Raw genomic sequence first — 11438 nt, forward strand, 5'->3', positions numbered from 1 at the left:
TAAACTCTGGGCTCAGAGGAGCAGAGGGCTCAGAGGAGCTTCCATGGGGAAGCTCAACCCAGGAACATGGAAAAGGCTGAGTTCCTGATGTACTGAGTTCCCAATGCATCCCAATGTAGGATGCTCTCCCTCTTTCTGCTCTCCTCATGGCGGCTGGAATATCCCTTGTTTTTTGAAATGAGAAACAGATTATCTTCTCCATCTCTTCCCTGACCCTCTCAAGACTTTCGAAGGAGGCCTGTTTCTAAGTTTTTGGTAAACCCCACGTGTTTCTTTTGAAAGAATCTGGCTTCTCTCTGGCAGCTGGGAGCTGGGCACCTATGAAGGAGGCACACATGGTGCTGCAGCACCATCTTCAGGTGGCCCAAAGATTTGCACATGGAAAGCAGGAACCCGTTTCCTTCTGTCTCATCACTTCCGATCACATTAATTTAACTACACGGGACATTTACTTAGATCTGTGCCACACAGAAGCAACTGACTGAGTTCAGGAGAATCTGGAAGAGAGTGGATTCATCTGACTTAAAAAGTCTAGATCACACAGTCTAATCTAATGACTACAATTCAATTAGCAATTTTTCAGGATGATTCCAAATTTTGTCCTTATGCTCAACAAATTTATACATGACTTTAGAACTGTCACTTAAAAGTATCTTGAAAAAAAATGTGTATTAAAAGACTATCAACAAATTTACACCATGTGTGGTGGCACATGCCTGTAATTCCAGTGGCTTGAGAGCTGAGGTAGGAGGATCACAAGTTCAAAGCCAGCCTCATCAACTTAGTGAGGCCCTCGACAACTTAGCAAGACCTCATCTCGAAATAAAAGATAAAAAGGGCTAAGGATGTGGTCTAGTGGTAAAGTGCAATCTCCAGTACAAAAAAGAAAATTAACAGGCAACCCACATAATGGAAGAAAATCTGTAAATTATATATCTGATAAGGAAGTAATATCCAGAAAAATACAGAACTCCTAAAACTCAACAACAACAACAACAAAATCCAATTCAAAATGAATAAAGGACTTGAATGGATGTTCCTCCAAAGAATATATAAATAACCAATAAGCACATGAAAAGTTATTCAACATTACTATTAGGGAAATTCAAATCAAAACTGCAAGATGCCACCTCACACCCATTAGGATAGCTACTGCAAGCAACAATAACAATAAAATAATAAGTGTTGAGGATATGGAGAAATTGGAAGCTTTAAGCATAAAATGGTATAGCTGATATGAAAACAAATGTGTCTGTTCTCCAAAAAATTGAAGAGAATTAACATATGATATAGCAATTCTGCTTTTGGTATATGTCCAAAAGAACTGAAAGCAAGATATGAAGACAGATCTATATACCCCTGTTTACAGCAGCATTATTCACAGTGGCTAAAGCCTTAAGAACAACTCAACTGATCCATCAGTGGATTAATGTATAAGCAAAAAATGATATATACATATAACAGAATGTTATTCAGATTTAAAGAGGAAGGAAATTCTTTGAGGTTAAGACAAAATTAAATAAGATAATCACAAAAAGACATACTGTATGATTTACCTATATGAAGAATAAGGCCAGTGAACAAAGTTGTTGCAAAGCCATTGGTATTAAATTTGGAAATCCTTAGACTGGTAAGATAAATCAGTGATAGAGCACTTACCTAGCATGTCAAAGGCCCTAGGTTCTATCCATAGCACCACAGAAAAATAAATATAAAATTGGAAATCTTAAAGTATGTGCAAAGATTACTGACCTTAGTCCCATTTTCCCAAATCAGAAAATCCATATTATGTGTGTATTGCCCAAAATTTATATTATCATAGAGGATCATTAGAAGCAGAGAATTGTCCCTAAAAAATCATTCTATGAGTATTGATTTCTGGAGACTCATAGAATTGGTTTTAGCGATATCTACATAACTAGATTGATGAAAATATTAGATTATTAATTACTTTAAAAGTAGCAACTAGCACTTATTATGAGTCAGGCATTGTTCTAAGAGCTTTGCATATATTGCCTCATTTAATTCACACAACAGTTCTCTTGAGGTAGATCCTGTAATTATTCCCATTTACACAAGAGGAAATGTAGGCACAACTGGATTAAGTACCACGCTCTGGGTCACACAGCAAGCCATGGGCCATGCTGAGATTCATACCCCAGCTTCAGAGTCTCCTCCACCCACCCCTTAACTGTGTGTTTGGCTCTATCACAGCTCCTACACTACCAGAATGCTTAAGGTAGAAATGTGTGACAAGTAGAAGCCTGTGTGCATCCAAAGTTTCTCTTACTGCTTGTCTCCCCCAATTCACAAGCTTCCTCCAGAGCTCCCTCATCAGGACTCCTTTTGGAATACCCCAGCATCTACCAAACCATGTTTAACTGGATTTATCAACCCTTATCCCATGTCAGTACCTCCAAGAAAAGGAGTAAGGACAAAGTTGCAAGGCTTCAAGTGCCATATTTGTCCAGGCCGCAGTTACCTTTCAGCATTGTGATACAAAGCAGCTCCAGCTGCTCTGACATCTGACTCATAGCCAGCACCAGTTCTGACAGGTCTCACCCAAAGAGTCAGCCAGAGAGGACAAGGAGATTGAGGTCCATGACCAGATGCCTGGAAGGCAGGGCACAGCAGCAAGAAAGTCCTTACACATTGTTCTCATGGTGTTTCACAATGGCATAAAGCAGTTTACCCAGGACTTCTAGGTGCAGGATCCATAAGAGTGATAAAACATTCAGTCTCATCTCTGGTTAGGCTATGGTTTTACACCAGATCAGTGGCTAGGCACGTAGCTGAAGTTGGGAATGTGAAAGGCTCTGTGCTAAGCCTGGGCCTTTTGGTACATGCAGCAGAGGCTTTGAAGTCAGACCAATCTGACTTGGAATTCCAGCTCTGCTGGTTTTTAGTTATAGTATTTTGTTTATACCCTGTGAAAAAGATGACCTTATCTCAGAAATGGAAATAATCCATGTAGCACTGCATGTAATTTATAGATAACAGGCATGACACAGACTAATCTATTGCCCAGGGTGCTGTAAGCATTCAGAACCTGGAAGGTGTCTGTGTAATTGTAACAGATGTATTTCCATATTTCTGAATGCAAAGCAACACTGCTTGATAAAGTCATCTTGAGACTGTTAAACATATTCATCTCTCTCCCACAGATATTATGACAAGAAATATCAAGTATTCCTGAAGCTGGTTGAACACCAGAAGGAGTATTCAGCAATCATGAGTGGGGACTGAACAGACAGACACCAATGCCATTAGGACCTCTGTCCTTGCATCTTACATTCAAGACCCTTTAGGTATCATCTCATCATTTCTGTATTATCTTCTAATAAAAATTTGGATATGTGCAACCAGAACTGGAATCTCCCATTTCAAAACACCACTCTTATCTAGTTGGCATTTTCTGTACAAGCACTGTATGCCAGAAGTCTCATGTGGGGTCACAGGATCTCACATAGGACTAGACCCTGGAGACCATTTAATCCAGTGGAGATTTGTACTTAATTGATTCTATAACCTACAATAAATGAAAGACATTGCTTTAGATAGAACATTTAATGTATGTTCTCTGTTCCTTATGGCATTCTCCTTCTTACATAGGATACTGTCTAGGGTCAAATATTGCTTTCAAATGCAAAAATCATCATTTTGCAATCATTATATTAAAGATAGGGATAGGCAAGGACATCAATGGATCCAGGAGGAAATTTTGATGAGTAACAGGATGTATGCATGTTCTTAAAATGTCTCTTCACAGATTGTTTATTAGTTACAAGAGGAAAAAGAATGTTAAAGATACAGGGAAGAAACAGGACAACATCTTGATTGGATGATCCAAATTAACTTCAGATGGGCAAATAGACATCATGTGCCTCCAGATGTGATAGCATGGAAAGAAATGGCATCACTCAGACTGGGAATGCACAGCCTGAATCTAATCATAAAGAAATATCAGAAAAACCCATCCTGCATTCTTTTTTCTTTAATGGACTATATTCTTCAAAAATGGCTATGTCATAAAGACAAAAGCTATGGAAAGTTTCCAGATTAAAGCAAACTAAATAAATAAACATGAAGGCTAAAAAGATTTTGGGGTAGACAAGTGTTTGCAAAACTATAGTTGTTTCAGTTGATACAAGAGCAAACACCTAAACACACACATATACACATATTCTCATTCACACATTGTTTCAGACCCAAGAATTAATGTTGATTTGGGAGCTATTACAGTTCAGGTGAGTTTGGGCATAGAATATGCTGAGGCTTCAGCAAAGTAAGACAGCAGACAGAAAAGAAAAATCCAATGGAATGCAATCAACAAATATCCTTTGGTACTTTCTGTGTGCCGGCATTATGCTAAATACAGAGGTACAGGAACAAATAAAACTTGGTTCCTACAGTCAAGGAGCTCTTGGTCTAGTAAGATGTAACCAGGTAAATCAACAACCTTGCATTTTAGAAGGTGCTGCAATGAAGGAAACCACTTGCTCTATGGAGCAGTCAGAAAAGGAGGCAGAAGGAAATGAAAAACAATCTGGCATAACAGCTGGATTCACTTCTTTCTTGCTAACTGACTTGGAGAAAGGTCCTTTGTAAGCCTCAATTTCCTTATTTTAAAATCTATGTATTAACAGTACTTACTTTACATGTTCTAATGAGGATTAAGTGAGTTCATGCATGTATGGCACCTAGCACAATTGCCTGGACCAAACCTGTCTTATTCTAGGGCCCGGCTGCTAGAAGATGCTCAGAATAACAGTAGTGGACACTGAGGATGACCACATGCAGTTGTGAAGGGCAGCACCACAACAGCATTGTACAATATCCAAAGGATATGAGATATCCAGCAGGCCCAGCAGCAGGAGGAAGCGTAGTTCATACATAGCTAGACCCCAGTTAGAGCTTGGGCTGGGGAGGAGAAAGGATGAGGAGTACCTCACAGAAGAAATAAGATGCAGCAGGATCTAGGCAAGATGTTAGGACCAGAATCAAACCAGCTTCCACTGCTAAAGCCAATCAGTTATTTTTTTAATATATTTTATTTGTTCTTTTTAGATCTACATGAAAGTAGAATGTATTTTGACATATCATACATACATGGAGTATAACTTCCGTTCTTGTGTTGTACATGATATGGAGTTACACTGGTTGTGTATTCATATATGAACATAGGAAAGTTATGTCCAATTCATTCTACTGTTAAAGCCAATCAGCTCTGACTCAGAATCCGGGGCAAGCCTGGGCCAGCTTTCATAAAGCACCGGTGGACACAGTAGCGCTGCCTGTTAGGAAAGGTGGGGACACAAGAATGAATAATTACCAACTATTTTCCAAGTCCTCCCTGTTTGTTCTTTCCAACCCTTACCACAGTATTGTGAAATAGAAAACACTCACCTCACAATCTAGGGGAGAAACCTGAGGTTTAAAAAAGATAAAACAGGTTGTCCAGAGTCACTCAGGCAGTGATGGAGATAGGATTCCAATTCACATCTGTGTCAGTGCAAAGCTTCAGGGGTCAACAGCTGGAGAAGACTCCTGACCTATCACCTGCTTTTTGGTTGCAGGTGATAGGTCAGGAGTCTTCTCCTGACCAGCCCGATGTGCTGGACAGAGGGAAGGTCTAAAAGATCCACGTTAGTTAATCTGTAAACCTCAGTCAGATCATCCTGCATCCCAGGGTTAGTGGTAAGGTTCAGTAAAAAACTGTGTAAACCCTGAGCATAATGTATTGCCATCTAACTGAACTGGTGACTTATGCTGGATTCACAAAATCTGACTACCTCAATAACTGATAAAACAGCGAAGAAAGCACACAAGCACACAAAAATACCTTTTCAAAATCCGGGATGGCTCTCGACATTAGGAGTCAGTTGAAAAGAGAGAGAGCGAGCTACCTGAACTCTTTATTCTTTCATACGGAGGACACACAAAGGGAAGTTAATGGAATGTTTTTCCAAATAAGGCAAAGGGTCAGGTTTCAGAGGGTTGAGTCTAGCTTCATGATGTCTGGTGGTCAGTAGACTGATTGACATCTTGGCAAGTCACACCCACATCTCAGGTGCTGTGTGGGATCAAAAGGCACAGCTAGCGAAAAGGACACAGACTTGCACTGTTCAGACAGAACAACAACATCAGTCCAGTCCACTTGTGCTCTCAAAATGCTCACAGCTCACACACAGCCCATGGCTGGTCCGCGACAATAATGTCTTGCAGGTAATAGACACTCTACTAACATTGTTTCTACATAGTTCTCTTTGTGCTTCCAGGAAAATCTGTGGGACATCCCCCCCTCCAAAAAAAAATTCTCATTCTCACTGTAAAACAGTGTTTGGGGAAAAATGGAAACATCTGTATAGATTTCTATAACACTATGTAACTGAATAACAAACATCATAATGACTCCAATACTCACCTTCTTGTGCTGGGAAAGAAGGCTTTATTTAAGCACACATGTAAAGTATATTTAGCTTTTATGACTAAGAATTCCATTGTGGCCAGTGTGGCTTGTGGGATTTTTGTTTTGTTGCCTACTGAAAGCTTTTCTTTCAAGTTGAAGCCAGCCTTACTTAGCAAATCATTTTGCCAAGGAACACACTACAGGATTTTAACTTTGACCAAACACACTTCCCATATGTGAAGAATATAAATGTGGCATTCTAAGAAGCCACAGGGAACAAAAGCTGGGGAAGGGAGATGGGGAAGAAAACACAAGAAGGACAAAATGGTGTGACGTGCTACAGATGTATAGTAAACAATATGACCCAATGCTGGAGTTAGCCAGTCTAGATGAGGCATCTGGAAGGGATGCCCCCTCTCAAGGACTCCAGATCAAGCAGTTGGTCTTTATATTCAGAGCATGGTTCCATTGTTGCCAGGTGAATTAAGGAATATAAGTCTCAAAGACATCCCTGGAAACTTCCATCTTTTACTAGGTCCAAGTCAGCAGGCAAGGGTAGCAAGCTGGGATTCTGCTTTAATAATAACAGGGTCTGCTATTTCTCACTGCCCTGAGGATAATCAAGTCATTCTGGTTCACTTAGTCCCTTGGCCACTGGCCTGTGAGCTGTTGGAGGACACAGACTCTCTTAGGACCTTGTTCCCTGCACTTAAACAGTTCTTGATTCACAATGGGTGCTCGACAAGTGAACACATACACAAACACAAGATATTTTTCTGCAAAAAGAATCCCAGAAGTAAAAAATATCAAGGAGCTCTCACTTTCAGGTCAAACAATCTCTGGTATGTGTTAATGTGCCTTCATTTAACCAACCGTCAAAAACTTTAAAATGTGATTTGGTCACTTAGGGTTACAAAAATCATGCCTTGTATCTAATGTCTTGCTTTTGGTTTTTTTATTGCCTACGTTAGTTACACACATGATAAACACACTCATTTTGGTTTGGTTTGTAGCTCAAGCTCAGAAATTCTTTGCAAATTTGCAATGCTGTTACAGATCATTTCCTGCATAATGTCTTATGGGAAACCAACTGCATCCTTGTTCAGAAATACCCATTGTTCACTGGGGCTTTAGTACAAATACTTTTAGAATTCAGGACGTAGTTACAAATAATTACCATCAAATAATTTAAAATGAAGGACATTATCGCTAAACAAGAAACTAATGACTGAGCAGAGCTGTGTAATGTAATTATACTTAAGATGGAACTTCTGATGGATTACAGAAGAATCTTTGTGCTGTCTCGTGTCTCCATAAATATACTTAACTGCTATTGACAGTAATAGGAAGCCTCTTGAATATAAAAAGCTTTTTTTTCCCCTTTTATGATTTCTTAAGGGAGAAATTAAAAAGTACATCTTTAAGAAAGGATGTTTCTCTCAGGACTCCTGAATATTTGGCAGTTCTATTAAATTTGTAACACTAAAGTAACCTAAATAAAAACAAAGACTTCTGCTAATAAAGTCAGGCTTCTCAATTTAGCATTAACTCACCCATTAATTTTGTGGTCAATTTCCATTCTGCACAGAAAATCATTTAAAATTGCTATTAGCATAAATGCTTCTAAAGATCTAATTTTTATTTGCCTAAGTCATGCCTTAAACCTGGATTAGAAATGTTTTTCTTATTAAAATCTAGGCTGAGACTGATTCCTTACTGTACAATTTTAATATGTGCTTGAAATGCAAAATGTTTTATTCATTAATGTCTGTTATTTAACCATAATCATGCCTAAATGATGTCTCCCATTTGAATATTTCTTTATTCTCTTTATTCATCGCACATACATTACCTTTTCTGCTTCTCATAGTAAGGTGAGGTAGGCCTTAAAGAGTGGGATCTCACTTTACAAACACACAAAAAAAGAACACATCTCCAAGAGTTTAAGTAATTGGTCCAAGATTATGTAGCTGGAACACAGATGCAGGACCACTCTGCTGCTTCTTCCTAAATAAATTCAATTAAGCTTATTTGTGCAACAGAGGATGATTCATTAGTTTGCTAATTGCTCTCTCTTCTGTGCTTCCCCTTGTTAACATGTATAATTATCCAGAAGGCCCTTTCTGATTCTCATTGGTTGATCAAAGTACTGTACTATTTCTACTGGCAAGCAGCGGTAAAGAGAGAAACCCTTGGGCCATGGAATCATTGAGTCCTAACTTCAAATCACAGCTTCACTACTTACACTTCACTACTTACTACACGGGGCATGAATTCACACATAGCGAGTTAAAGTATCAGTTTCTGTGTTGTAGACATAAACTTGGAGAAAAGAAAATCTGCCTCATGGCTAATAGGAGGATTCAATGGGACGATATAATGTTCCATATCAAGTAGAAATACAACAAATACCAGTTTATCTCCTGAACCAATTATTTTATAGAACTTCTAGAAGCATAGATTACAGTCAAGTTGGACAATTATATATCCAATTTCTACAGGTAAACTTTTTATCTTACATCAATAACAGTCAGCCATTACTGAAATATTACTCTATCAAGAGTGATAGGATAGTTCCTGACATGGCACAACAAGTCCAGAGAAGGGACATACATGAAAAAATAACTAACAACCACAGAAAACTAGTGCCAGGTGCCCAAGGAGCACCACAATTGGTGGATGCTACAGCCAGCCCAGGGATGCCAGTTATGTGTAGTTGTGTCTTCAACGGTTCAATTGGAAATGATGAAAGTGAAAACATTGCCAGCCCCGCCTTTCATAGCTCTGCAAAGCTGCAGCCACTGAAGATCTTTTGCCTACAGACTCAGCTCTACCCCATTTTGGAGGTTACCTGGGCCAAGGCAGGCAGTATAACAGTTCAGAAAAACCCCAAACCTTCTCTGCCAGTGGATCTGGAATTGGTACTTCTTTCACTATGCCCTGAGCATCTGGGGCCTCTCCAAATCACAGCTTTCTCCCTTAAAATACAAACATGTTTGCCTAATTTGGCTTGACTCCTTGAAATTGCCACATTACACTTCCATCAGGCACAAAAGAAAAGATAGATATTGGGTCCCCTGATAGGATTTGCTATATTATGCCTAAGTCACTTATCAAGGCACATGCCTCTCATTACACTCTCTTCTACCCAGAGCCCTCCTGGACTCAGGCCTCATTTACAAACCCCTTCATTTCCAGCTCCACTATCCCTTCAATTTGAATTTCAAAATACCGTCTCCCTGGGTGGAAACTTGGCCATACTTCAACCATAGGTTAAATTCTCCTTTCTGCCCCTCTGGCTTATCAATCATTTCTCCCACCCTACTTTATACTTTACCTCAAAAAGCCTTGTCTCACTTTAAGCCATCTGGGAAGCTTATCAATCTATGCCCAGCAACAGAAAAACCAGAAATATCTAATTTACCCTTCAGTTTCCCTGCAGGGGCCAAATGTTACATGAAAGGCTACTTAGATGGAACCCTGATATATTATCTAGCTCTTACTAACTCTCTCCCTTAGGGGCCAAATCCAGTTCCCCATAATTCTTCAAACACCAATTTGAGCCTTGCTTTAGCCCAATGCAAACTCCCAGAGAGAATCCAACAGTCTTCAAGCATAGTTTCTGACTAGAAACATCTATTGTATTGCCAGCCACTCGGCTGTGAGTGATTGCAATGGAAGATGTGCTCTCAGTTCTTTCCGGCTCCACTCCATGTGACAGTGTTTCATCCTCTGGCCTCCTTGTGGTTACGAGATCTTATGACCAGTTTTGTTTAGTGAACTGTGGGAAGGAAGGAATATTGTTATTTCTGGGCCAAGCCTTTGATTGTCAGTGTGAGAATCCCCAGAGCTTTCTTTGCTCTTACACAACAACCAGCCATGTTCCAGATGGGGACCCTTCCTCAGATTGGGTGCCACAGTGAGGATGGCTCTGAAAAGAGCTGCCATTAACCCATGGACATGGAGCAGCCCTGACATGCGCCTTTGTTGATGAAACCACTGAAATTTTAATTTTATTTCTTACCGCAGCATAATCTAGCCCATCCTAACTATATTCCTCATAACTGGTACACCTCATGCCATTATATCCACCTTGACTTACGTGGAGGCTAAATTTCCCAACAGCAGAGCAGCTGGCTGGGTCTTGCTTAGAGCACATCTTGTAGCCAATTTAAACTCCCCTTGGTCCCAGCCCATTGTGATCCCTTTCCAGACTGGCATGTGTCAAGCTCTCAATCTCACAAGTAACTAGGAAGGGACCCTCTTATTGTATTACAGGATTTCCCAAGAGAATGTGTATCGGTGGGAATGGTGTTTAACTGCAAACGATGATAATCACCTGACAGTGGCTTTTTTGATAGTTGTTATTGCCTCAATAAGAAATACAGACAGGTAGTCATCAAGTTGACATGTGGATTCCACAATTCCACCAAAAAGTCAAGCCTTCTGTGTGCATACCCTATCCCTAAATCACCCATGCATGCGTATAACACAGACACCTTGACATATTATCAAGTCTTTGACTAAAAGAGTGAAAAGCTCTTTCCTCAAGATCAAGGCAGTATCAAAGGATAATATAGGTAACATTAGCAATTTTGTGACACATGGAGTTCCTAATACTAAATTTCATGAGATGCATTAAAGTGCTAATTTAAATTCCAAACTTATATAAAAAATTTTGCTATCATCCTTTTGACAATATACTTTTTAAGATTTTCAGTCTATTTAGTGATTTTGAAAGTTTTTGCGTATGGTACAAGATAAAAACTTGTTATAGTAAAAAGGATTTGAAAAAAAACATAGTTATTTTAATGCCAAGCATGTGTTTATTTTTTTGTGCAAATGTGCATTTCCCTTTTGACATCTACATAGTAATTCATAAGGTATAATTTCTAAAACATATGTTTTAACTGTTCTACACAGGTGCTCTATTGAGCTGGAGAACATATTGTGCTTATATGTATTCAAGCATATGTTTCAATCCCACTCTTCTTATAACAAACACTTGGTAGACTTCCTGCTATTTATG

General features: G+C 39.3%; 1 protein-coding gene across 22 annotated transcripts in view; it reads left to right on the forward strand.

Moving 5' to 3' along the window:
• Positions 1-11438, forward strand: part of Fggy (FGGY carbohydrate kinase domain containing) — a 414685-nt gene that overhangs the window by 391693 nt on the left and 11554 nt on the right. For 13 of the 22 annotated variants that reach the window (XM_058581509.1, XM_058581512.1, XM_058581510.1 and 10 more), the window contains one exon: positions 3165-3563. In XM_058581509.1, the coding sequence (XP_058437492.1) occupies positions 3165-3246 (82 nt within the window). In that variant the 3' untranslated portion in view covers positions 3247-3563. Of the gene's footprint in view, positions 1-3164; positions 3564-3769; positions 4100-11438 lie in introns of those variants that run through there. The other 9 variants (XR_009227386.1, XR_009227389.1, XR_009227391.1 and 6 more) reach the window with 2 other exon arrangements.

This window comes from Marmota monax, unplaced genomic scaffold, assembly GCF_021218885.2.
Source record: "Marmota monax isolate L192 unplaced genomic scaffold, Marmota_monax_Labrador192_F-V1.1 WCK01_AAM20220418_F8-fsc00023, whole genome shotgun sequence".
NCBI classification, from domain to species: domain Eukaryota; kingdom Metazoa; phylum Chordata; class Mammalia; order Rodentia; family Sciuridae; genus Marmota; species Marmota monax.